Below are 27,500 nucleotides of genomic sequence, written 5' to 3' on the forward strand. Positions count from 1 at the left end.
CTTTAATTTGAACTTCCTCTAAAGTTGGACTTCTTCTCATTTGGACTTCCTCTCATTTGGACTTCTTCTAAACATGGACTATTTTATTATTACTACAAGCAGTGGAAGATGTTTTTAAACCAAAATCGAATAAAAAGGATAATTAAAGGAATCGGTCGTGGCATCGAGAAATAGGCGCAAATTTTCCGATTCCGATACCGATTCCTATACCCATAAAGTCAAGTGGTGTAGTCTGTAGGAGAGTTGCACACACACACACACACACACACACACACACACACACACACACACACACACACACACACACACACACGAATGCACTACTTATATATATAAGTAGTGCATTCGTGTGTGTGCGCGTGTGTGTGTGTGTGTGTGTGTGTGTGTGTGTGTGTGTGTGTGTGTGTGTGTGTGTTTATGTGTGTGTGTGTGCGCGCGTGTGTGTGCGTGTGTGTGCTTGCTTTTATTGGTTTGGGAATGTGTATATTGTTTATAGTATTTTGGGGTTATTTTCTTCCTTACACACACACACACACACACAAACACACACACACACACACACCCTACCCCACCCTAAAGGAAAAGAAAAAAAAACATTAGCAGAAAGAGATAGCGACTACAGCGAGATCAACGTCTCCCTGGACAAGCCAAATAAAAAAGCAATAAAAATTCAGCATACCAATGAATAATAAACACTTACAAGCCCTTGGAAAAACTTCAAATTAACTACGAAAATCGCTATTTTTACACATTTGAAAACAATTTCTGACGAGGACGCATCACAGACCGTCTGAAACGCGCGTAAACGATTTCAATGACTTAAAAACATTATTACAATGATCCAAACATAATTCTCAATGAAAAACCAAGACACGCAATAATAAAATAATGTTAAAAAATACACATTGTTGGTGACTACTCCCTTATTTAAATATATATATATATATATATATATATATATATATATATATATATATATATATATATATATATATATATATATATATCTTTATTCGGATGACGTTTCTTGTGAATTGCCTATATAAATTGTTTTTCTTTTTGCTTGCATTATATTATCAGTGTTTGAATATATATTATGTATGTCTCTCTATCTTTTATGTATAAATAACTTAAACCTTTTGTCTCTCTCTCTCTCTCTCTCTCTCTCTCTCTCTCTATATATATATATATATATATATATATATATATATATATATATATATATATATATATATATATATATATATATATATATATATAATAGATGCCTGGTCTCCATGGTCAGAATGGAATGATTGCAATTGCAATACTTACATCCAACAACGCACGAGGATATGCGGTACATTTGGAGAAGTGCGGCATATCTGCCCATGTCCTGGTCCTAATATAGAGATGAAAATATGTTCGTGTTGTAAGTATATACGCCATCTTGATTTTAATTCCCCAAATTTTTTTTGCACGATGATTCTAAACAATCCTTTTTTAAATCATATTTATACAGACTTTGTAAAGAATTGCTTAAGTACAGAGTGCTACACACCCATGAAATCATTAACAAAATTCACAATCCTTTTCGAAACTCAACCATATTCAATACAACTAAATGTCATCCAACACTTTACTTGTCCACCAAATTTCAGCTATGAATGTCCAACAGTCTTTGTTACATCACCGTTCAATGATATGCTCTAAAGTGCATTTATTATAGCAACAATCCCTTCCCCACATCATGATAAAAATATATACTATACATAATTAATAATAACTATTGGCCTGGAAAGTAAATAAATAAGCAAAACTAAAATGAAAGAATAACATAATTAAATAGGCTAGACTGGCATATAAAATTAAAAAAAGTAATAAATAATGTTAGATTATGCCAGGGCGACATGGGGTTGCCTTGCTGATAGTCGATTTAGGAAAATTATTAATTAATTTATTTTTAGGAAATTTATTAATGTAATTATTATTATAGACAAAGACAAATATGCTATAAGTTCGGAATTTAGAATAGAACAATAGAACAAAAGAACCAGGAATACGGCCTTGGAAGTTGAGTATTAAAATACTCGAACAAAATAGGTTTTATAATAACAGATAGAAGAACGTGATTCAAAGTCACATGTTAAAAGTTGTGAGTTGCATTACATCATAGCAAGGATTAGTTTGAATATATACAAGCAGAGTTAGGAGTTAGAAATACAGAGTTAGAGAGAGACGGGGGATGGATAGAAAAAAGTAGGAACGTGTGATACAGGGGCTGAATTGGCCCTTTACAGGGAGGGGGAGCACAATCTAAAAGGTGCATGCAATCTTCCAACAGAGGAAACGTTTGGAATAAAAGCTGTTCGAAAATATATCCGGACACTTCTGGTCGTTTCATTGGATGGATGTTCATTTCAGCTTTGGCCGGTTTGTCAACCAAAAGATCCCAGAATATCATGAAACATGTAGATGACACTAAGAACCTCACTGTATACCAAACGCATTATATACGAAAGGACTTGTCCTGCCTTGAAAGAGTTCAAAATAGACTTCGTAGCCTCGTAGGAGATGTCCTTTTCTCCTCCTTGCAACCTCTATCTCACAGAAGAGATGTTGCGAGTTTGTCTCTGATGTATCGTTATTTTCATGGAAAGTGCTCGACTGAGCTTCAATCTATGGTCCCCCCTCGCCAAACTTTCACAAGAAACACTCGTCTAGCTGTAAACACTATCAATAATTTCCCCCACTCTTTATCTGTGCCTAAACCTAATCGTAGATTCCATGAATAAAGCTTCTTTCTTAGAACTGCACGCCTGTGGAATTGTCTTCCGTTTTCCTGCTTTCCGGCTGACTACAATATGGTTGTCTTCAAGTCTAACGTAAATAAGTTCTTGATGAGCCGTTCCATATAAGTTATTAAATTTACCAAATTTTCATTACTAATGATTACTATATTGACCAATTTCTACTGTACACTCTTTAACCCTTATCCTTGAGTGGCCTCTTGGCCTTGATAATGTGGTGATGCCTATGTAAAAAAAAATACCCAATTCATTTAACATGCTTTTTCCGTATATAATATATATATGGAAAAAGCATGTTAGTGTCATCTACATAACCCCGCTATCCAACAATGATTACAAAAATAAATTACATAACACACTTAGTATGTAGACTCATGTGAGGAATGTGGGACCTCTCTACCGAGCTAGAAAGTTACTTACATCTGGAAGTATCCTGTACCTCTACAAGGCCACCATTCGCCAATGTATGGAGTATTGTCACATTTGGGCTGATGCATCTGCTCCTAGTTTTTTACTCCTGTGCAGGTTTCAAAAGAGAGTCGCCTACCTAATTGGTCCGAAACTGTCAGCTAGGCTTCAGCCACCGTCCCATTGACTAAATGTTGCATCCCTCTGCCTAATTTACAAGTATTTTAATGGTAGATGCTCCGACGAACTACAATCCCTTGTACCCCCTCGACATAAATACCCCCAACAAACCCGACAAGCAGCAAAATCTCACTCTTACACAATGGAGATTCCCAGAACTGCTAATCTTTGGAATTTCCTTCCGGGTTCCAGTTTCCCCGACTGCACTGACATGTAGATGATCAAATGTAATGTAAACAGTCATTTTGCTGCTAAACTCTCTACATCGTGTCACCGCAATAATGTCACAGATAATAGCTCAGTATATCAAAGTGGCACTGCCCTTTGTTTGGGGTGAAAATGCGATAAAAAGTATATATTTGAAATATAAAATAATTTTTATTCAATCAGCTACAGAGATGTTATTCACTGCTACATACCAGCACAACAACGAATTCGGATTTTAATATTACAACCCGTTAAAACTAAATTAACGCTGAACGATTTAAACGAACTATCCAAATAAAACTATTGCAAAAAAAATACAAAAACAAACTAATAATATTTAAAAAAATATATACATATATAACAAGAGCCATCATTTAATTTGTTTTCCTTTTCATCGAAACTCTTGTGTTGCCGTTATGATTTATATAATAAATCACTAGATTAACATCCTCCCACAAAAATCTAAATAAATCAATAACGTGATTCTATATACTGCTGAGATATTCACTGCGACATAGTACCCGGCTTCAATGTAGTCTGCACGGTTTCCGTGAGATTTGAAACAACCGCTATTTGACAAAGAAGACTTTCCTCGAAATATATTAGAGTACACTATCACAATAGGTCACTGTGTAGAAGTTTGACTCTTCAAGTAAAATTTATTATTGCTGAAAAGTATAATTAAAAAAATAATTATGACAGCCCCTTTAAGAAATTCGTTTCTTATCGTTGAGCACTTTCAGTTGAATTAAAGTCGGTCAATTTAGCTCTTATGCATAGATCATCATATAACGATTAGATCACTGTCTGGCTGATGTAAATGAACATTTAAAATTAAGATGTTTAAATTCAACGTTATTTCACGCGGTTAATGGTAGCCGAATGGATTAGGTCTTCGCTAAACCGAGCCAGAGATGCCTCGTGATGCGGGGTTCGAATCGTTCGGCTGGTATTAATCGTGACACCCTGCACTGAAGATTCCCGAAAGGATGAAACACTAGTGTCTGTAGGTATTTAATAATTATTATAGTAAAAAAATAATTATATATGTATATATATAAAACTTGCTTTTGTCTTCCTTCTTCAACGCATGCAACTTTCCAACTTCAAGAAATGAATAATTTTACACCTTATTTAGAGCATATCCTCCAAAATGCTTACAGCTTATAGTCGATCTAATAATCTCAAGCTCAATATATATATATATATATATATATATATATATATATATATATAAATAAATTTATGAAAATATATATGGCAATTAAGCTACACAGAATATTCCGCGTTTCATTCTCGTTAGAATTCGGCAGGCTTATTATTTGAAATCGAATTGTGATATATATATATATATATATGTATGTATATATATATATATATATATATATATATATATATATATATTCTTGATATTGAGCTTGAGATTATTAGATCGACTATGAGCTGCAAGCATTTTGGAGGTTATGCTCTAAATAAGGTGTAAATAAAAACAAATACCTATTCCCTTCATGACAGCTTTCCTACGATGCATAACCTCCATTCCCAATATCTTAATTTATTAATTAATGAAACGAAGGAAAAGACTCGAAAGGCTACAAAGTAGCCTTCGTATACCACAAGCTAATAACTATACTTACTAAAAACCAGCACACCTCTAGTGAATAACTATACTTACTGAAAAACGTAGAAGTAGAAGAATAGGCTTACATAAATGACTTAGCTAAATGAAAGAAAGGGCCACCCCTCCGCACCATTTCAAACGCTACCGCCTAATACTATACTAAACAAACTAGAACACAATATGCCAGCAATTGGGTAAAAGTGAGTGCATTTTGCATACTTACTAATAAAACATCAAAAAACGACTAACTGAAAAAATTTATGTGGCCAACATACTTATAAATGAAGCATGAGAAACTTTATCGTAAAGCAGCGTTATATTAGGAAACGAAGCACAATTTGATTTCAAATGATAACTAAGTACTCCAACTAGATGGGTAATGTAAACGGAATGTTTTACCAATAAGAACACATCTATGTATTTGTTTACATGTAAACGGTCTAGAAAACCTATCTCTGACAAAATATATATTCTAGTATTGAGGAAGAGGTAAACGCCCCAAATGAAAGAATGACAACCATTGAAATTAAATTTATAAATAGAAACAAAAATCTTTGCCTGTCTAATTACAGATTAGAGTGAAAAATGTAACTCTCACCATACCATCATTGTTTAAATCATATAAATTAGCCTGTGCAGATAATTCATTTGATCACATAGACATATATCATATTGAAATAAATAAACAAATAAATAAATAAGTGAAAACGAGAAATAAACGAAGTAACAAAAAAGCGAGGAATGAAATGAATAAATAGAGCGTATTAATAAAATAGATAAAGGATGAATGTGCCACCCAAATAGAAAAACAAGCCATAAAGTCTTAAAATAGAGAAGTAGCGCTGATGAGGGCATATTTCTTCAGATCAAAGCAAACACAGAGACAACCGTCTAGTTTAAAAGAACCCCATACCCCCCCCCCCCGCTGTGGTAGCCTAACCAGGCCGAATCGTATTTCCCGCCTCTTCCCTCATCCCACCCATACTCTATTAATCATACCTCCTTCCAAAAATTTCTGCTGTCCTCATTTATAAACTCTTCCCGTTTTTCTTTCAAAGTATAATACACAACCGGATATTTCTTTATACACAAAACTGTAATTCTCGTTTTAATAAGTTTTCTTCGTTGGTATGACGAGATGGGTCTCTTTAAATAGGGACTCCACCGAAACATGTATGCACATATGTAACCAATAAGGTTTGTGTAATAAACAGAAATGTATGTTATATATATGCATGCATTATATTATATTATGTTTTATCATATATTTTTCTATATTATATGTTTACATATTATATATTTTTTGCATATATTTTATATTTTATAATTTTTATACTAATTTTTATACTATTCCAGACATGTTTTCTTCTTTTTTTTTCGCTACTGGCCAATTTATTTCCTCCAATGAGAAAAGTGTAAATTTTTGAAACTCCATGGAATAAGGAATGGCCTTTATTGTTCTCTGTTTTTTTTTGTTTGTTTTTTTTTTTTTTTAAACATTTGCTAATACGGTAATGTACTTTTTTTTATCTGTTATCAGTTAATGTTCTTCGTGTGTGTGTGTGTGTGTGTGTGTGTACGCGCGCGCACGCGTGTGTGTGTATGTGTATATATAAATATATATATATATATAATATATATATATATATATATATATATATATATATATTAATATTTTTCATTTTTCAGTGAGTCGATGGAAGGAGTTCAGGAAAGATAACTCAGCAAGCACGAGTTATGTTCTAATCAAACGCGTTTTCGCGGAGAACCTAGTCTTCTGCTCGGTACTTTGCGTGCAGGAAACGTTCTGTTATCGTTTCTCTTTGCTCCGTGGAAATGTATGCAACTTGTATGCAAGGGGAAACGCGTCTCCGATCCAAACGAACACAAACGACATGGGCGTTGCTTACGTAGCGGTGGACGGAGGTAAATGGATATCTAGACTGTGATTTGGAGCCTGACCTACCTATTTATCAACCTACCTATCTCGAAAGACTGACTGGAGAAGCACAAGCCTACTCAGCGAATGCTCTGGAGGCCTCTTTATTTATTTTTTTTTTTTTTTGTGACACTTTATTTGAAATGTTCTCATTAACTTATTATATAGTTTTGTTTTTAGCATGAGCAACATATTTAAAAATTTCAAAAATTACTGCGCATTTGTGTGTATCCAGATAAAATTTTCACACTTCTGAACGACGTTATGGTGAAATGTTAAAATACGTGTATTTTTAGTCAAATGTTTGCTTTGTTGAATAAAAGCCGAATACTTTATTAAAATTGAATACTTTTCTGGATTTATTTATCGCAACGCTTTGAGTGCAAATATTCATCACCGATTGACTATTATGGATTGGGGTAGGGTTACAATGATAAAAGGGCTTCTTTACCTAATGACCCATCAGTATGCATTATGAAATATATATTCTAGAAAACATGAGTACATTATTTATTTTAGTAAACTTTACCATTAAAGGTGTATACTCTACCGCTCTTACAAGATAACATTTAAAACAAGCGAGATACCGCTGAGCTATACCGATGAGCTACAAGCACTAGCTGAACACATAGAACTTGCCATAGAAGTACAAAATAAAGAAAAACACATAAAATCAAGAAAAAATAAAATCATACAGTTTTATTTAAGTTTGTATATATATATATATATATATATATATATATATATATATATATATATATATATATATAAACTGTTGTGGAGACGCCCACTAATTAGGCGGGTGAGTGAGATATATAAAGGTATCAATCACCAATACCGGGGGAGTTCGGCAACCGACCGCCAAATAGGCAAGACGCCTATGTTGCCTCCAGTAAGACATGCAACACGCCACCTGCCGGAATATCGCCAACTGAAGTATATCTAAAAACATGTAAATATGTATATAACTTTTCTTCCTAATATATTATTGCATACCTTTACTTTCGTGTTCTTGTTAATTATTTGTGCAGACATAACAATATTCTTGAAAGTTAAATTTTTAAAAATATTTAATTTTTAATTCTTCGTTTTGTCAGTAAGTCATTTAATCTCATGCAATCACCGCTTCAACTTGCTTTTTCTAACTCAGTTTTCAAGCATCATCAATTGTTTATCATGAAACACTGTTTCGAGAATTTAAAAACAAAACAGTACATTCAATCATGACTCCCTCAGCAGTGTTGATCACCCCCCTTAACAAAAGAACAAAAAAATGTTCCGGTATGTATGTATGTATATATATATATATGTGTGTGTGTGTGTGTGTGTGTGTGTGTGTGTGTGTGTGTGTGTGTGTGTGTGTGTGTGTGTGTGTGTGTGCATTGCTCAGAAGCTAAGGAAAACAGATGAAGAGTTGTATTGGTTTCGATTGTAGCTGATAACTCTCCAGTCATATATACATATTTTTGGTTTTGATTTCACTACAATATATTAGGTTTAATATAATAATTGATAGAGAATTGGCTCCATAATAAATACGTAATCTGCATGAATTATACTATTATATTTAAGTGTATCTCACGACAGGACAACGTTGGGCGACCTGCTAGTAATATATATATATATGTATGTATATATATATATATATATATATATATAGAGAGAGAGAGAGAGAGAGAGAGAGAGAGATAGACATGATAGATAGATAGATATAATTCTTCCAGGTCAAGATTATTCAGAGATAAAATCAAACTCGCCTGATGATGTCTCTAGTTATCTATAGCTAATTGACTGAAACATACTCATGATTGTGTAGTGATACCTAAACGTTTATGTAAAACAAGAAACAGGTATATATATATATATTATATATATATATATATATATATATATATATATATATATATATAAACAAATGACAGAAGTGCATTCCCTAAATGTAATAATAGTAAGTTTATAATGCTTGATATTAATTTATAATACCCATCAATTTCTCCGAAATTGTTAGATAAGGCATTAGAACTTGAGAAATCTGAAACTAATACTCCAAAATTAGAAATTGACATAGTAGATTTAGCCAGAAGAACCTTAATTAAATATGATAATAAATACTGGACTAGAAAAAAAAAACAGAGAATTATACTTTGATATTATGATGCGTACCCCAGATTCTGCATAGGTCACTGACTTAGTAGATATCTACGTTCTTAACGAATTGGCTAAAAAAATAAACAAGTATAATAGGTGGTTCTATATAGAAAAGATACCGTATTCTTTATCAACTTTGGTGATATAAATTTAGAAAGAACTGCTATACAATTTCTTTAAAGATATTGAATTAAAAATAACTATGGATAAAAATCATAAAATTGCAAATTTCTTAGATGTCACCATTAACTTAATTAAGAATTCGTATGAACCATACCATAAATCTAGTCAAACTCTATATTATATTGACTATAAATAAAACCATCTAATTTCAATGAAGAAATCAATTATACCCGGCATATCAAAATTAATATTTAATAGCAGAAAGAATATTATAATGAAGCATTAACTAGATCAGGATATAGAGGTCAAATAAAGTATATTAAAAATGAAAATAAGATATTAATTGAAGGGAAGGAAAAAAAACGAAACAATCACATGTTATTTCATACAATATGTCAATGGGTAAAACTAATTGTAAAAATAATATAAAAAATAAAACTTTTAAAATATAATTTTGAAGAAAGCAATATAAGAATCTCTAAAAATACTAACGGAAATAAAAAATAGACGTAAAAATTGTATTTGGTTTAATCCGCCTTATAGCGCACACATAAAAAATAATTTGCAGAAGAAATTTTTCCAAATTCTTGACAAAAATTTTCCAAAAATCTTTTCCTACAACCACTAACTTAGTGAAAACTATAATAAGTTCTAACAGTGCAAAAATAAACAAAGAGATTAATTAAGGAGGTTTCTTAACTAATCAAAACATTAAAGGGAATTCACTTTGAAACTTTAGAAATATTGATGAATGTCCGTTAGAAGGTAAATGTCTCATCTCTAATATAGTATATAAATGTGAAGTAATAGATAATAATAGAACCAAAACATGTAGATTTAAAGATAGATTTAACAACAATATAGTATCTTTTAAAATTGTAGCAGTTAATAATAACAAGAAAACAAGCAAATTGGATAAGAGAATTAAGAAAGAATAGAACTGAATACAAACTGAAATGGTCGATACTAGGAAGTGCTAGTAAATACTCTCCAAATAAGTCTGGCCGATGTAACCTTTGCAATCTAGAATCATATCATATAATAATATCCAAAGAAAGCCTTCTAAACAAACGACAAGAAGTAATTCAAAACCGTCTACATAGATCTAAGTATATCTTGTCTCGACTAAGACCTGATTAGAAGCATAGATTAGAATAATAAATTAAACTAGCAAAGCATCGAAAATTAAACATAAATATATTTAATAAGATTAAAAAATTAAACATAAATATATTAAATAAGTTTTAAAAAAATAGCAAATAAGGTAAATTAAACTGGAATCGTAAATCACAATAAACCGAATAAATGAATGAAATGTAATAACATAATGATAGCAAATATTAACATTAGTTATAATCAGATATATATTTAGAATAGATTAGAAAAGAAAATATGATGATATTTTACATAATGTAGTATATAATTTAAAACTGACAACTAAGAGCTAATAATTGTATTTTATGATTATATATGAATAATAAATTAAATATAAAATTAGCATATGAAATAGAAGTCATGGAACTGGAAATATTCGAACAACTGGCCTAATTGCAATATTAGGACATGTTAAAGATTAGTTGCAAATAAAATATTTTTAATTATAAATAAAATAAAAAGTAAATGGGAGAGTGCAAGAATACTTGATGTTGTGTTGTAATTACAATTTTTTCATAATCATAATAGAATACAGTATAAGTAGAATTAAATTCTCGAGTATTAATTTAAATACTCATTTAATTGGTTGAAATAAGAAAGCATTATATGATTGGTGCGTTGACCCACATAAATAAACCAAATGTGATAATAGAAAAATATATATAAAAACATTAGTTGTAATCTACGGATTAAATTTGAACACGAAATAAGGTAGTATAAATTGATTGATTTTTTTTTTTTACATTAAACGTTCATAATTTTATTTTGGAATTACAGGTTAAAAATATTAAACTATTAAATTAAATTGAGGGTGAAGAGCTTGAAATATTCGAATTGTTAGTCTAATTGCAACATTTAAACATGTTAAATATGAAGTTATATTAAAATTTCAGACAAAAATATAATATAAAAATAAAAACTAAAGATTAAAACATGGTAAATGGAATGGTAAGAGAATATAAAATATTATGTTATAATAACAACATTAACAATCCTCAAATAATAAAAGCGAAATAAGATTTGAATCATTAAATATTAATTTAAATACTCATTTATTAAAGTAAAATAATATATCATTCAAACACAGTAGTGTTTGAATATATGTTTAAGTGGCAGTTTTAGTCGTTATATATATAAAGTGACTATTGTTTTTCGCTCTGTCTGAGGAAGGGTCTTTACCAAACTCCTCTGTTAGCTACACGAGCAATTTTTACAGAAGAGTGGAGAAAAAAAAAACAGAGACAATTAGACGGAAGGTTCCGGTAAACAAGAAGCCCAAAGAATCCATACGGAACACTCTCCGCTCGTGCCCCCCCTCCACCCCTAGGAATACCCAAGGAACGTGTTGGGAAAATGACGGGAAAGTAAATAAGAGTCGATGGTTGGATCTTATTTTGAAGAGAAATCCACGAGCTTTGTTATTTGCAGTAAAAATAAATTGTTTATTTTACCAATCGAAATATTTTTCAAATAAATTTTTGCAACACAATGCTTAAAGTAATATTAGTAACACCAAAAGCAAGGCGGACAGTTGAATGTCAAATATTGTGGATTCTTTTCGTCGCGTGCCATTGCATAGATCTTGGTCGTTGCAGCAGAGGCGAAGGGCGCATCCGGTGACGTTGTATTTGCGTGGATTAGACGAACAGTTTCGAAATTCGTCCTCCGCCATTGGAACGCAACTTCCAGCAGAGCAAGTGCGAATAACGGAACGGTATCGAGCTGGCGTCTGGCCCATTTGATAAAGAGCTTTCTGAAAAGAAAAACAGGAAGAAGAAAGAAAGTTAATTTATGAAAATTCATTCCGTATTATTAAGATTCATTGGACTACTGGTTTCATCTTGAGTGCCATTTTCACAACAGGAAGTCCCCTACATCAAAAAAAAAAAAAAAAAAAAAATCATGACTAAGAAATATGCATTGAAAAATCGAGTATGGCTGACCATATCTGGAGGGTAAAGGGAAACGAATACCATTATGGGACGAAGTAAAAATTACAGTGAAGAACGGTGGAAAGTAAGACGACCCAAAGAAGCAGCACATATGCTGGGCGACAATCAATTACTAGGTAGATTTAGTATAGAATTTAACACGATATGGCAACCAGTAATTTATAGTAATAATAATTACTATAAAACAGTGATAATTACAGCTACAATAAAATAGTTTTAAGGCTCCAAGAATTCATACAAGAACTGCCCGCAAGCACCTGTGGCGCAGTGGTTATAATACTTGGAAAAATCGATTGGAAAAGTGATATTCTCCTGAAGGGTCAATTCTTAGTGTCGGCAACCGGAAAATACGGGTTGAAGGTTCCAAAATACAATTGCGAATTACTTTACCTCTATCCAGTCATGGCTGACGGAACAAGAGCATGCTACTCTTGTGAAGTAAATAAAGAGTTCTGTTAGAAATTCCGTCTAAATTCCCGAGTTCGACAGAAACATTACCGAGTTCGACAAGATACACGTGAAGAAGGTCGGAGCTTAGATCGACCGAAACGTTGTGAAAATGGCACTCAAGATGAGAACAGTAGTCCGATTAATCGAAATAGGGGGTGATTACTGGGGCTAGGACAACAACATAACCAATTTACATCTAAAAAATATTTGTTAATTCATTACTAGCGACTATAACAACAGCATATTCTTTTCATTGTTTTGACTCTCGAGTATATATCCGACACAGTTAATCAACCGAGAACCACATCACTCTATACAAAAGCATATAAGATATCAACGGATACACACTCGAAAGCCAAAACTATGAAAAGAATATGCTGTTGTCATAGCCCTATTCATTACCTATACTAAAGCGTAATACATTTTGCATTTATTTGATGTTGGGACGGTTAATCGGAATTGGGGACCGAAAACATCGAAACTTTTGGGGTTATCGAGATTTGGTATCGGAATCGGAAAAATAAATTGTTTTTTTTTTTATTTGATTTTGTTTAAATCAAAATCTTCCACTGCTGCTACTAATAATAAAATAATAAATATTTATTGATTTTTAATCAACCCTAAAACTAAAGTCTAGAGATCCTTCTCCCCACAAGTGTATTTTTACGCTTGAGAAAATATATGCAAGTTGTACATGCATTTTTTTTATACGGTAATCAGGAAAAAGTAGCAACTTTATAGTTAAATATTAAGAGATTTATTAAGAATCGGAATTAGAATCGGTAATTGTATCGGAATCGAGAATTTTGTACGGAATCGGTAATTATATCGGAATCGGGAACTATTTTGGAATTGTCTCATCATTACACACGATTAAAATAAAAACATATTTTAAATGGAAGGAACATGATCACATCTTTGTAAACATTATTTCGTACGTTTAATTTTAAAATTTTAGAAAATGAAATAATCTCATGATATCTATATATTAATACTGTAGTAGCTTTAACGTACGGTTTCCAGATTATAAATTATTCGATCCGGATTTTCTATTTATTAAAAAGGGTGATAGGAGGTGATTACTGGGGCTAGGACAACAGCATATTATTTTCATTGTTTTGACTCTCAAGTGTGTATTCGTTGATATCTTATATGCCTTTATATAGAGTGATGTGGTTCTCGGTTGATTAACTGATTTTGAGCACGTGGTACAATGGGGAAAGGAGTGGCTGGTTACTTTTAATGCATCTAAAACCAAGCTTCTTTCTTTACATCATCAGCGTTCTGATCCCCATCTGGCATCAATTGAAATGAATGCCTCTCGTCTTGGGGATAAACTTGCGGGAGTCCCCTACCGAGGCCGCATGTTCCATGTCAGTTGCGATATTGTGCCAGTAGACATTGCGGTCGTTGCGGGCAGAGTGCGTTGTTTCTCGGCGAAGGCGACGATAGTTGGCATCTCCGTTGAGTCTGGCACGTTTAGCCTCCTCACCCAATTTCACCGTTCGACTTGAGATCCAGTCCTTTTGACGACGCTTTGTGAAACCCACGGTGTTGGCTGCTGCTTCAATGACGTCCTTTTTGAGTGCTTTCCATATATCTTCCACCGATTCTTCTGGTTGTAAACCATTGAATCGGTTGCGTAGGTCCAGTCGGAACTGCGTCGCAATGTCGTCCACTTTCAGCTTCGTGATATCAAGACGTTTTTGACGGGAAACGTGTTTGTTGGCCTTCAGTCGCATTGTAAGCTTGGCTCTAACAAGGACATGATCCGATCCATGGGTATTTCCTGTTTCAGCACCTCTGTAAGCGTCTTCAACGTCAGCAGTGGTGTCCGCCAGGGATGCGCGCTCTCACCCACCCTTTTCAATTACGCTATTGATTGGATCATGGAGCAGGCGCTGCCTAGATATCCTGGCGTCGTGGTGGGGCGTAACTTTCATCTCACCGATTTGGACTATGCGGACGATATTGCGGTTCTCGGGGAGAGCTACAGAGACATACAGACGGTGCTGAACCGAATCCAGGAGAAGGCAGCTGCCATCGGCATGAGAATCAATGCCAGCAAGACGAAGATTCTATCGGCTGGCATCCCCCAAGCAGAAAGGTCCTCCGTCACTCTCAACGGGGAAACCCTCGAGGAGACGGATAGCTTCAAATACCTGGGCTGCACGTTCATTGGTACCGGTCAAGGCATGAATGAGATTGAAGCGCTTATTAATGCCGCACGAGCTGCCTTTTGTCGACTCCAAAGGCAATTATGGTCACGGCCTGAAATACGTCTGAGGACAAAAATACGAATCTACCAGGCCTTCGTCCGCTCAATACTTTTGTATGGATGTGAGACCTGGCCCATACGGAAAGCGGATATGCGACGCGTAGAAGTTTTCGACCATTACAATCTCCGCCGCATTCTCCATGTCCGTCCCTTGGATTTCGTCGCCAACAAAGAAATCCGGCGTCGCTGCAATCTCCAGGCAATTACTGACCTACTGCGGGCCCGACACCTTCGATGGTTCGGCCATGCCTCTCGCTGTGATGCAGGGGTCTTTATTCACGAGGCTATCTCCCGACGTCCTCTACCCGACTGGAAAAAACGTGTCGGTGGCCAGCTAAGAACGTGGCTCGGGACTATCAAAGCCGACGCTGAGCTTATTTCAGGCCCACTCATCTATGGCCTGTCTCGTTGGAGACGTGACTGGCTATTGCTCACTCGGGATCTTGCCTCCGATCGCCGGGCTTGGGCCGCAGCGGTACGAGATGTGCATCTTCATGAAGCCGACTCAACTCCTCCAGGGTGAATGTCGTTTCAAGTACAAGTACAAGTAAGTCTTGGGGAGGTCTCAAGTTTTGACAAGTTCCTGGTCTTAAATGGAACACGTACATCAAATCTGTTGCCAAGGCCGCTGGAAAAATGGTGGGATCCTTGTATCGATCCAGTAGGTATCTTACTGCTGATGCAATTCTCTATCTATATAAGAGCCAGGTACGTCCAAGGATGCAATGCTGTTGCTACATCTGGTCAGGAGCTGCTAAAAAAGACTTGTCCTGCCTTGATAGGGTTCAAAATAGACTTCGTAGCCTCGTAGGAGATGTCCTTTTCTCTTCGCTGCAACCTCTATCTCACAGAAGAGATGTTGCGAGTTTGTCTCTGCTTTATCATTATTTTCATGGAAAGTGTTCGACTGAGCTTCAATCTATGGTACCCCCTCGTAAAACTTTCACAAGAAACACTCGTCTAGCTGAAAACACTATCAATAATTCCCCCCACTCTTTATCTGTGCCTAAACCTAAACGTAGATTCCATGAACAAAGCTTCTTTCTTAGAACTGCACGCCTGTGGAATTGCCTTCCGTTTTCCTGCTGTCCAGCTGACTACAATATGGTTGCTTTCAAGTCCAATGTAAACAAGTTCTTGATGAGCCGTTCCACTTATTAACAAATTTACCGAATTTCCATTACTAACGATTGCTATATTATCCAATTGACTATTGTACACTCTTAGCCCTTATCCTCGAGTGATTTTGGGGTCATGATAAGTGGTGATGCCTATGTAATATATATATATATACTTATATATATATATATATATATATATATATATATATATATATATATAAGTATATATATATACTCGAGAGTCAAAACAATGATAAGAATATTCTGTTGTCATAGCCCTATGTCATACTATGAACATAAAATTAGTTCATAGAGACGCTAATTTAATGTTCGTAGTATCTTATCACTTTCTATCCCTCCCCCTTTTTTTTACCAAATAGGATCTCCCGATCAACGAAGATGCAATGTAAAAAAAAAAAGAAAAAAAAAAAGCAAAATACAATGATGTCGTTTTGGGGGTCGTACGTAAAACTAAAATATAACTTCTTAATCAGGCTAGGATCCAAAAGTGATATCCGTTCTGTTTAAAAATAGTATAATGATATCGTGGGGTTTCCGTTCTCGCTGGGCATCCATACAATGGATATATATATCACATACTCTTATAAGGATATTGGAGATAAATCATAAAAACCAGATATATTCTGACACTACATTAACTAAATTACTTAGATAAATACTTTTTACAGTTTTAACAAAAAGGCTACAATAATATCGCGGGATCTCCATTCATGATGAACGCCCACAGAATGCCCAACAGCAATATATTACACATGAAAAATGTTCCTGTGGAATTTTCACAGGTCCCGCTAGTATTTATGAAATGATTAAAAATCTTTTCTTTTTTTTCTCTAAGATAACTTTTTCAAATAAGACTTTTTTGTCGTTTTTGTTTTCATTTTGATTGCGGTATGAACCTCAAGGGATCAAGCCTCATCAAGAGAGAAAAGTATACGTCTGATGTTGTTGACGGTCTAAAATTGATGTGTTTGCATTGTTGGTGCGAATTTTAAGTAGAAGGAGCTTGGTCATATTTTTGAAAACATTATTCTACTAGGTTAATTTGAAAAGTTAAAAAAAAAACGGAGGATGTTATAAAATATTTTATAAAATGATTAAAATCTTTTTTACTATCAGACATATATAAAATAATTTGTTGAAAAATTCAACACATTTCCAACATTTGTGCATTCATTCTTTTTGCGGACTGTTATCCTCATCTTCATAGTGGTTGTTGTTTCAAAAATTGATAAAATTGGATTTATAAGACCATAAAATCCAACCAATGTTTCGGTGTACGTGGCGTAGTGGATAGAGGCGTTGAGTCTCTACGGTTCCAGATGAACATTGTCTGAAGATACAGGTTTCAATCTTGGTTGGCCAAAATGTGGTGAGACAACAACTATGGAAGGTGGTAATTACTGGGGATAAGTTACAAAACTCAGTATTCCTATCCCGTCGCAGTTAATTACCTGAAAAAGGCCCGAGGATGAGTTGGCCGAAACGTGATGAGACAACAACAACAACAGATAATTTATTTATTGCGGACTATTATCCTCATCTTTTCTTAGTTGTTGCTTCACGACGTTTCGATCAACTATTCCTCGGGGCCCGTGACACAGTTGATAGAGACGTTGGATCTCTACGATTCCAGGTGAAAATTGTCTGGAGATAGCGGTTTCAATTCTACCCAAAGCCAGCCATAGGCTTACTTGGCCAAAAAACGTGGTTAGACGACAACAACTATGGATGCCAGCACATCTGGGCTTCTGTAATGCCCTGGAAATTGGCACTTACCACACAGGACTGTCCTTTTTGACAGGACACTCTTACGGCCCGGGACACATCGTTTGGCTGAAGGTGACAACTCTCTGAGATGCATTTCCAACAGTAAAGGCCGTAGCAGGAACTCAATACTGAAAAGAAACAAAAGAAGAAAAATGGCTGAACAAAAAATTCCCTACACTGGTGCTTGCTTGTTACATTTTTTCTTTGCTTTGCTTTGGCAACGCTAAGTTGTCATATGTGTGGTGTAATCTGCAAATCTAAAAGTGGCCTGACACGGTATTCGAGGATTCACAATATTATCATGCGATCACCTTTACAAGAAGGAAAGTTTTTATGCCACATTTGTGAACTTTCATGTAGGACTAAAGTTGGATTAAAGAGTCATCTACGTGCACACAGACACTTAAGGAAGAGATGGCAAACTTCTGCCAAGAAGTAGTAACCATCATACATATATACACACACATGTATATATATATATATATATATATATATATATATATATATAGTAATTTATAAAATATATATGGCGATTAAGCTACACTAAATATTCCGCGTTTCATCCACTCTAGGACTCCTCAGGCTTATGCGCATAAGCCTGAAGAGTCCTAGAGTGGATGAAACGCGGAATATTCAGTGTAGCTTAATCGCCATATATATTTTATAAATTACTAACTAGCTCTACCTACGTATTGAGCATTTTTGAAGTAAATACTTAATGTTTACGCATAAATCTATACTTTCGTATATTAATTTTATATGAGTAAATTAAGTAGTTATATATATATATACAGAGAGAGAGAGAGAGAGAGAGAGAGAGAGAGAAAGAGAGAGAGAGAGAGAGAGAGAGAGAGAGAGAGAGAGAGATGTATGTTTGTTACTTACCTATAATCTAAAAACTACCGAACAGATTGCCTCGACATTTTTCCATGGTATTTTTATCTAATCCAAGCGTGTTTTTATATATTTAAGCTGAAAAAAAATTGGAAAGTTTTTTTTTGTTTTTGAAAAATCGTTTCTTCTTGATCGTCGATCATTTGAACGCGTCAAAAATTCGTTTTTCTGTCGTCATTTTTTCCTAGCGATTATTTTATTAGTTTGCTTTTACGCTAATCTGGTTTATTTTCATATATTTACCATCATAATCATCGTCATCATTATCATAATAAATAAATAAATAAATAAATAATAAAAAAATAAAATAAAATAAAATAAAATGAAATGAAAAAATGAAAAAATCCTATGTCCCGGAAAATATCGATTGTGACTTTACTGTTAGAATTAGTCACGTGCGTAAAAAAACAAAAAAAACAAAACATTTTTACCAATCGCGTATATCCCAGGATATTTTTTGCTTTAGTAGTCAGTAAGTCTTTCCTTCGTTTTTTCTTACGTCTTTCACGTTAAATTCAAGTTTTACGATATCTATTTTTTCTTAAATTATTAGGGGAAAGTACATCATAGTTAGAAAACACCTTCCCCTTTCCCCTTCCCATGTTAAAAATGGCTTTATAAATAATATCATAAGTACTATTTCTTTTTTTTTATTTGTGATAAATCAGTAAAATTTTCGCTAAACAATGCACCGGCATGGATTATTTCATGTTCATTTTTCAGTAACCGCTATTCGTTTATATTTCTTGTACAATTATGTTGCAACATTAAAAATAAATTATTCTTTAATCGCCAGAATACACCCTGTAATTAGAACCTGATAAATTATTGTTCATGTTTCCTTAAAATAACTTTTTTCGCACGAGCTTTCTTTCGTTTTTTAGTAAACTTTCAGCTAATCAAGACACCGGTGTGGATTATTTCACATTCATTTTTCAGTAACCGCTATTCGCTATTCTTACAAAAATTTCGTTTATATTATTTCTTCTCGACTCCATCCGTTTTTTTTTTTATTATTATTTTGTATTTTATTTTTATTTTATTTATTTTTGTTTGTTTGTTATTACATATACTTCATGGGTTGACCTTAAGGAGCTTGCACCCCGTCTGTATTTTTTTTCCTTTTATTTTTATTATTAATATTGTTTTTAATTTTACTCCCTCCAAATTTTAAATTTTGTTCCCCAAAACATTTTGAAAGCAGAAGAGAAATTTATATTGCCTTTGATAACATTTATCTGTTGTATATTTTGGGAATAAAATGCATAAGGGAATTATCACCGGTTATGTGACACCCACGTGACATTTTCAAAGTCATGAGAACGTTACTATTCCCGAAAGTTAAGGATCAAGTAAATAGAACAGATGTTTAAAATCATTAAATATAATCTTTTTTTTTTCAGCTTAATAGTTACATCTGTAATCGATAATATTCTGTGTAAAAAAAAAAAAAAAAAAAAGTGAAAAAGGATAAAATTACAGACGGGGGTAGGCAAGCTCCTTAAGGTTCGCCACTTCATGTATATTTATATTTAAAGTTTAAAAATAAATTATTTTTCCACAGTCGTTTTCCCTCGACAGAATACATTATCTTTCTACGAACCCAATAAGTTATTGGTCACATAACTTCTTATTTTCATTCATTTGTTTCGTATCGCGTTGTTTACAACCGCATGTCGCATGTATTATTTTAACATTATGTTTGTTTTCCGGTAATCTTAACAAAATATTCTTTGCTACAGCATTTTACTAAATCACATCCGTTTTGGTAAATGTGCATTTCAAGTGCGTAAATAATTAGATTTGCATAGAACCATAAAAAGCTTCTTTTTTTTTTACTTTTGCTGGTTGGTTGGTTGTTTTGTTTTACGACATATAAACCCTTTTCAGGTTATTTAATGCCGAATCTGGTGATTTTGTAGAACGATTTTTTAACATAGTATATTTGTTTTTTAAGTCGTATTCTATTTAACCCATAGTTGGGACCCTGACAGGTGCTACCACTCTGGGTTAGAGTAGAGTGGACCTGGGAGCAATGACAATTAAAGGGTGGTTCCATACTCCCTAAGGCCTGCAAGCTGAGGCCTCGCCATCGGATATAGTTTTAGGTCATATCCAGGACCTACTTTTGCTGGAGAATATAACACATTTATATACTTACAACGGCACCATGGTATATAAAGCACTCCTTTTCATTGCGCAGTAGACCCAGACATACAAACATACAAACACACAAGGCTACGTTCAACATTCAGGGATTAGTACGACTGCATATTCAAGTGATTACACGAAAACACGTGTTGAAGTAAATTGCCTAATAATTTACGCATCTTACATTTGGCACCATTTACTTTGTGTGTGTGTGTGTGTGTGCTTATACATTTAAAAGTATTTGCGAGTTTAATTCATTTTTTACGATATTTTTGTTTCTTAGATTGTGAAAATACAAAATAGTTACAAAGCACTCTCCCCTCGCCATATTACGAATGACTTTCTAAATAATACACAAGTGCCCCATTCTTTTTTTTTTTTGTATATCTGTATATCTATAAAAGTGAAAATGTCTCTCTGTCTGTCTGTGTACACTTCCCTACCAAATAACTCTGTCAATTTTTCATCTACAGACTCGAGATTTGACATAAGGGGTATTGAGATTTGGGAAAAAAAAATTTTTTTATTGGTTTTCGGCCAGAAATTTTGCTGTCAAGGAGTCAAAGTTCAACGATTTGACCTTTGAAAACTCTACCAATCTAGTAGATATCTACTAGATATAGGTTCCTTGGACATGGATGAAATTTTATAATTTGATTTGAGCCCAAAACAGTAAATGTTAAGGAGTCAAAATTGGGGTCAAAGTTAAAAAAGATTTGACGTCTGCGGTCTCTACCAACTTTTCTCTATGGTAGTTAAGGACGCCTATTTTATAGAAAGGCATTACCGTACATATTCACACTTTTTAATATATACATATGCACATAAAGTTATGAACAGTACACAAGGCCCGAGCAAAGCCGGGTGAAACTGCTAGTTTAATATAAAACAATATTACAACATTAAAAATAATTTATTTTTTTCACCGTCGTTTGTTCTTGCTAGAATCTGATCACTCATTAACGCGACACATTTTTCCTTCTTTTTCTTCGCTGTTTTGCAGTTTTGCAATAGCACCTCAACCTAATCCCGTCTGTTTTCATACTTTTACTAGCAAAGAAACAACAAAACAATTTCTAAGCCCCAACAATTTCCGAAAGTTATCGAACGTGACAGGCAACGACTTCATTGTTCTGTTTAGTCACGTGCACAATACAATAAAAGCAACCTCCCTCCTTTTTTTCCTTTTCTATACTGTAAACATCAAATGTTAAGTACCATTTTTGGTTGTCGTTGTGTTAGTTAAAATGTCCCGCAGAAGATCAAATTTAGGTAATAGGATTCGCAGAGCGGAAGCAGTGCGACGAGGAGTTGCCGCTCAAACTCAGGAAGTACGGACATCAGCGAACGAGCACAGAAGACAAAGAGTGATTCAAATACGCGCCAATGAAACATCAGAGCGACGTACAGCAGGACATGAGGAGGAACGATTGCGGATACGGCAATCACGTTCTACATCTTCAGATTTGCTTCGTTCTCAGCAAAATGAACGCAACAGGCTGCGAATTGCTGAAAGATATCAACGAGAAACAGCATATCATCGTTAAACACGACTGCATGCGCAACAACCACAAGATTTGGATCGCCTAATATTCTGGTACAACTATGATGGTTATAGTTTGTTCCGCCAGGTTCTCATCGGTACTATGACTGTGTCTCCATTTTGCGCTGCGCTGAAATTTATGAAAGAAACAAAGGGAATGTGTTGTGCTGCTGGAAAAATTAAATTGCCTCAATTTTAAGAACCACCAGAATCACTAAAAACTGTGTTTGAAGAATTTACTGCTGAGTCAAGACATACAACTGCTTCCAAATGAAATCGTTTGCTGCTGAAATCATTACAGCTCCATTTATGGCAAATTTTAAAGTGAAGGGACAAATTTACCATAAAGTAGGATCTCTGCTTCCGTTCCCTGATGCTCGACATAAATTCCTACAAATGTATTTCATCGGTGATTGCAATGCTAAACTGTATACACTTTGTAGGACTTCGGCCGATATTAAAAAAAGGTCCATTGTTTCCCAACTACAAGCGCTGCTTCATAGTAAAAACAATTTAATGCGTTTATTCAAAACAGCAAACGAAACGTTGCCATCTAATACAGACAAGATTGCGATTCATGCAGACAAAACGCTTGTTGGAGAACACGTACGGAGATTCAACAGATAAAGTGATAATCGTTATAGTTGAAGAGCAATTTCAACCAAGAGATATTGTTCTTCATAAGAGAAATGATCAGGTGACAAAAATTGCTGCAACTCATCGATGTTATGATGCCCTGCAATATCCATTCATTTTTTAGGATGGTGTCGATGGATATCACTTGAATGTTAACATGACAAATCCTGATGTGATGAAGAAACAAATGGGAAATGCAGTGCAATGAACTATTATTCATACCGATTAATGATTCGAGAGAATGAAAACAATCACATTCTTAAATGCCGCCAATTGTTTCGTCGATACATCGTTGATACGTATGAAAAAAAATTGAAACAGAACGTTTGTTATTCATCCGTTTGAATCAGACCAAACTTGTCTCTGAAGAATATGTTCATTTACGAGATGCAGTTGTAAATGATGGTAACACTACCAACGTTGGAGGACTAAAAATGTTGCCATCTTTATATTTAGGCAGTCCACGTCATATTCATGAGTACACTCAAGACGCATTTATGGACGCCCTGACCTATTCATTACGTTCATATGCAATCCAGCCTGGGATGATATACAACAACTCTTACTTCCTTGGAAATCATCAAGGGACAAGCACGATATTACAGCGCGTGTTTTCAGACAAAAGCTAAAATCGCTAATAGAGTTCTTGGTTAAACAAAAGGTGGTTGGATCCGTGTGCTGCTGGGTGTATTCAGTTGAATTGCAAAAAGAGAGGATTACCACATTCACGCATACTGATCTGGCTCTACAACAAAATCCGTCCAGATGAAATCGACTATATAGTATGCGCTGAAATACCTGCTGCTAACATTGATAAAGATTTATATGAAGTTGTGACAAATATATGATACATGGACCTTGTGGTATATTGAACATCAAATCGCCATATATGATAGAAGGAAAATGCTTTAAACGATATCCTCGAACATTACTTTCCAACACAGTAATAGGAATTGATGGGCATCCTTTATACAGAAGACGGTCAGAAGTTGGTGGTAAATGAGCAACCATACAAATGCGAAATGGTGATGTTAAGATTAGTATGGGGGGGGGAGCGTGTGATGGTCCACGATGGAATCATCAGTAATACCCCAGAACCGCTGGACTTTTGAATTCCCTTCCGAGTTCCTGCTTCCCCAACTGTACTGACATACAAAAGTTCAAGTGTAACGTGAACCGACACCGACATCTTGCTGCCCAACTCCCCACATAGTACCCCTGTAGCTTATGTCCCTGATAGTAGCCCCCTACATCAGAGTGGCAATGTGCCTTGTTTGGGGTGAAAATGTAATTATATATATATATACATATATATATATATATATATATATATATATATATATATATATATATATATATATATATATATAAGTATGTGTGATAACGAGGAATGGCCGATCCCCATCAATGCCAGTTCAGTGTTTTACAGCATGTTGAATGTTATTGGAAACAGTATCCTGGAAATAAACGTTAGGCTTTTAGAACTATGTATAGTCGCGAGGACTTTATATATTTTTCTCTTAAACAGAGTTTGATATAAGTGGAGTGAAAGAACTGTAGCAAAAAAAAAAAAAGGGGGGGGAAGAGAAATCCTTCTCCGACCGACAAAAGGAAATAAAATTTGTTATATGAATTAGTTCCATTAATGTGATAATTTTTGCTCTATACATGTGTCTGATGTAACACAAGGTTATGGGGGGGTCAATCCAGCGAGATTGAAAGTGCATGGCGCGCGAAGTCAATGGTAGTGATTTTACGTCAATGAGACGGGGTCGAAACAGCGAGTAGTTCATTAGTAGTCCTGCGCCCTGAACTGAACTGACCTGAACTGAACTGACCTGAACTGAACGGAAATCTAACTCTACTAATTTGGGTTTCGCGCGTAGTGCCTTTATACGCTTCTCGGTAGCTCCCAGAGAAGGCTATCAGAAAAAGAATTTAAAATTTACTGGATAGAAAGTGAACACCCTGTCACGTGGTATAGTCTTGTGCTACGTCCGCACGAAGAGGCACAGTTTTACTTTTCACTTCGACAGAATTTGCGTGGGTGGATACGATAAATGTACGCGTAACTGAAACGTTCTTTATCCATTCATTTCAATGTCTCTTGCGTATCGCTACAGTGACATCGAAGTCGATAACCATATTCGCTTTTACTATCAAAGGCCTATAAATCGCACACAAACGTGGAATACTGTAGCTCAGTTAAGTCGATCAAATCCATTTGCAAGTATGTAAACAAAGGCAGCGATATGGCAGTTTTTTGCTTGCAAACACAAGAAAATAATATGAATGCAGCCACACATAAGGATGAAATTGAACAGTATCAAGCTGTATGGTGAATTCTTTCATTTCCCATAAATAAACGAAGTCCAGCTATTGTTCACTTAGCGGTACATTTAGATAGTGGACAACGCTTTTATTTTACGGCTTCACATGTACAACAAATAGCCATGAATCCACCGCGTACAACATTAACAGCTTTCTTCAAGCTATGTCAAACTGACGCATTTGCAAAAACACTACGCTGTTCTCAAGTGTCTATGTATTACTCATGTAATTCGAGTAGAAAATCATTTGAACGACGCAAACGTGGCGAAATTGTTGAATGACACAATGGTATATTCAAAGAAAACACAATAGGTTGGTTGGTTGGTTGTTTTTGTTTTACGGCATATCAACCCTTTTCAGGACATTTAATGCCGAATCCGGTGATTTTGAAGAAAATATTTTTAGTAGACTATATTTGTTTTTTTGCAAGTCAGTTTCTATTTAACCCATAGTTGGGACCCTAGCAGGTACTACCACTCCGGGTCAGAGTGGACCTGGGAGCAATGGCAATTAAAGGGTGGCTCCACACTCCCAAGAGCCCGCTAGCTGGGGCCTCACCATCGGATATAGTTTAAGGTCATATCCAGGACCCCCATTGAGGGACTTTTACCCTCTGCAGGGGGCAGTCGGCGTATTCTAATGCCCCACCGACAGGGCCAACACAATAGGTAGACTGTAAATTATTAATCCCAATCAACATAATTGTTTCTTTCTGCGCATGCTCTTAGTAAATGTCCTTGATCCAACGTCTTTACAGCGATTGAAAATTGTTGATGGTGTTACACATGCCACTTCCCCCAGTGTATGTCAGGCTTTGAATTTATTGAAAAATGACGAACACTAGAATAGATGTATTAAAAAAAATCCTCTTAAAACTACAAACGTATCTTACTTTTAAAAAAATTTAAACTATATGTATAACTTTTCTGGGGAAGACAATGGAAGTGGTGAGGAATTCTAAGTACCTTCCTAACGTAAGGGAGCTATTGGGTCCGAACCTCCTTCAAATATGTCCGATTTTTCTAACAGTTATGCCATATGTATAGAATTATTTTGGGAGAGGAGTTGTCTACAATCTCTAAGTTTTCTTATAATAATAGCTATATCTAAGTGACACTTGGGGACAGAACCACCACATTCCATGCATGTGTGTATGTGCTTGTGTGATATTTGTGTTCTCTATAGAAAGAAAGGTTAGAGAATCTCCATAAAACATTAAAGTATATTCTCATTTAAGAGTAAACAAGGAGGACAATAAAAATGTTCCCAAATCTCAAACTGCACTCCTTGGGCAGAATCACTTTAAAACTTATATATATATATATATATATATATATATATATATATATATATATATATATATATATATATATATATATATATATATATATTAATGAAATTTGAATCATATGTATAAAATTTTCTGCGGAAGATAATGGAAGTGGTCTCGAACCTCTAAGTGTTCCTCTAAATTAAGTGAGTGGGGCAGAATCTCCTTTCAAATGTCAAATATATCCAATTTCGATGAAATGTATACCGTATATATAAATTTTTTTCCGGAAAGGCAATAAAAATGTTCCCGTATCTCTAATTGCATTCTTTAGAGCCCTACGAAGGCATAATCACTAGGGCTATGACAAGAGAATATTCTTTTCATTATTTTGACTCTTGAGTATATATCAGTTAATATCTTATATGTTTTTAGATAGTGATGTGGTTCTCGATTGATTAACTGTGTCTAACTGTGTTGGATATATACTCGAGAGTCAAAACAATGAAAAGAATA

The 27,500-nt window shown here is 34.5% G+C and overlaps 2 protein-coding genes across 4 annotated transcripts in view; one reads left to right on the plus strand and one right to left on the minus strand.

Annotated features, from left to right (window-relative positions):
• Positions 1-7,490, plus strand: part of LOC145291266 (L-selectin-like) — a 26,855-nt gene extending 19,365 nt beyond the window's left edge. Inside the window, exons 4-5 of the mRNA XM_080136879.1 lie at positions 1,265-1,411; positions 6,895-7,490. Coding sequence (XP_079993005.1) covers positions 1,265-1,411; positions 6,895-7,154 — 407 coding nt within the window. The 3' untranslated portion in view covers positions 7,155-7,490. The remainder of the gene's footprint in view (positions 1-1,264; positions 1,412-6,894) is intronic.
• Positions 7,491-11,984: 4,494 nt separating this feature from the next.
• The window catches only part of LOC145291268 (uncharacterized), a 121,882-nt gene continuing 106,366 nt past the window's right edge, over positions 11,985-27,500 (minus strand). For all 3 annotated transcript variants that reach the window (XM_080136882.1, XM_080136883.1, XM_080136881.1), the window contains exons 2-3: positions 18,169-18,287; positions 11,985-12,323 (exon numbers count right to left, since the gene is read on the minus strand). In XM_080136882.1, coding sequence (XP_079993008.1) covers positions 12,063-12,323; positions 18,169-18,287 — 380 coding nt within the window. In that variant the 3' untranslated portion in view covers positions 11,985-12,062. The remainder of the gene's footprint in view (positions 12,324-18,168; positions 18,288-27,500) is intronic.

This window comes from Euprymna scolopes, chromosome 12 (assembly GCF_053919585.1).
Source record: "Euprymna scolopes isolate OS-2025 chromosome 12, ASM5391958v1, whole genome shotgun sequence".
NCBI lineage: Eukaryota > Metazoa > Mollusca > Cephalopoda > Sepiida > Sepiolidae > Euprymna > Euprymna scolopes.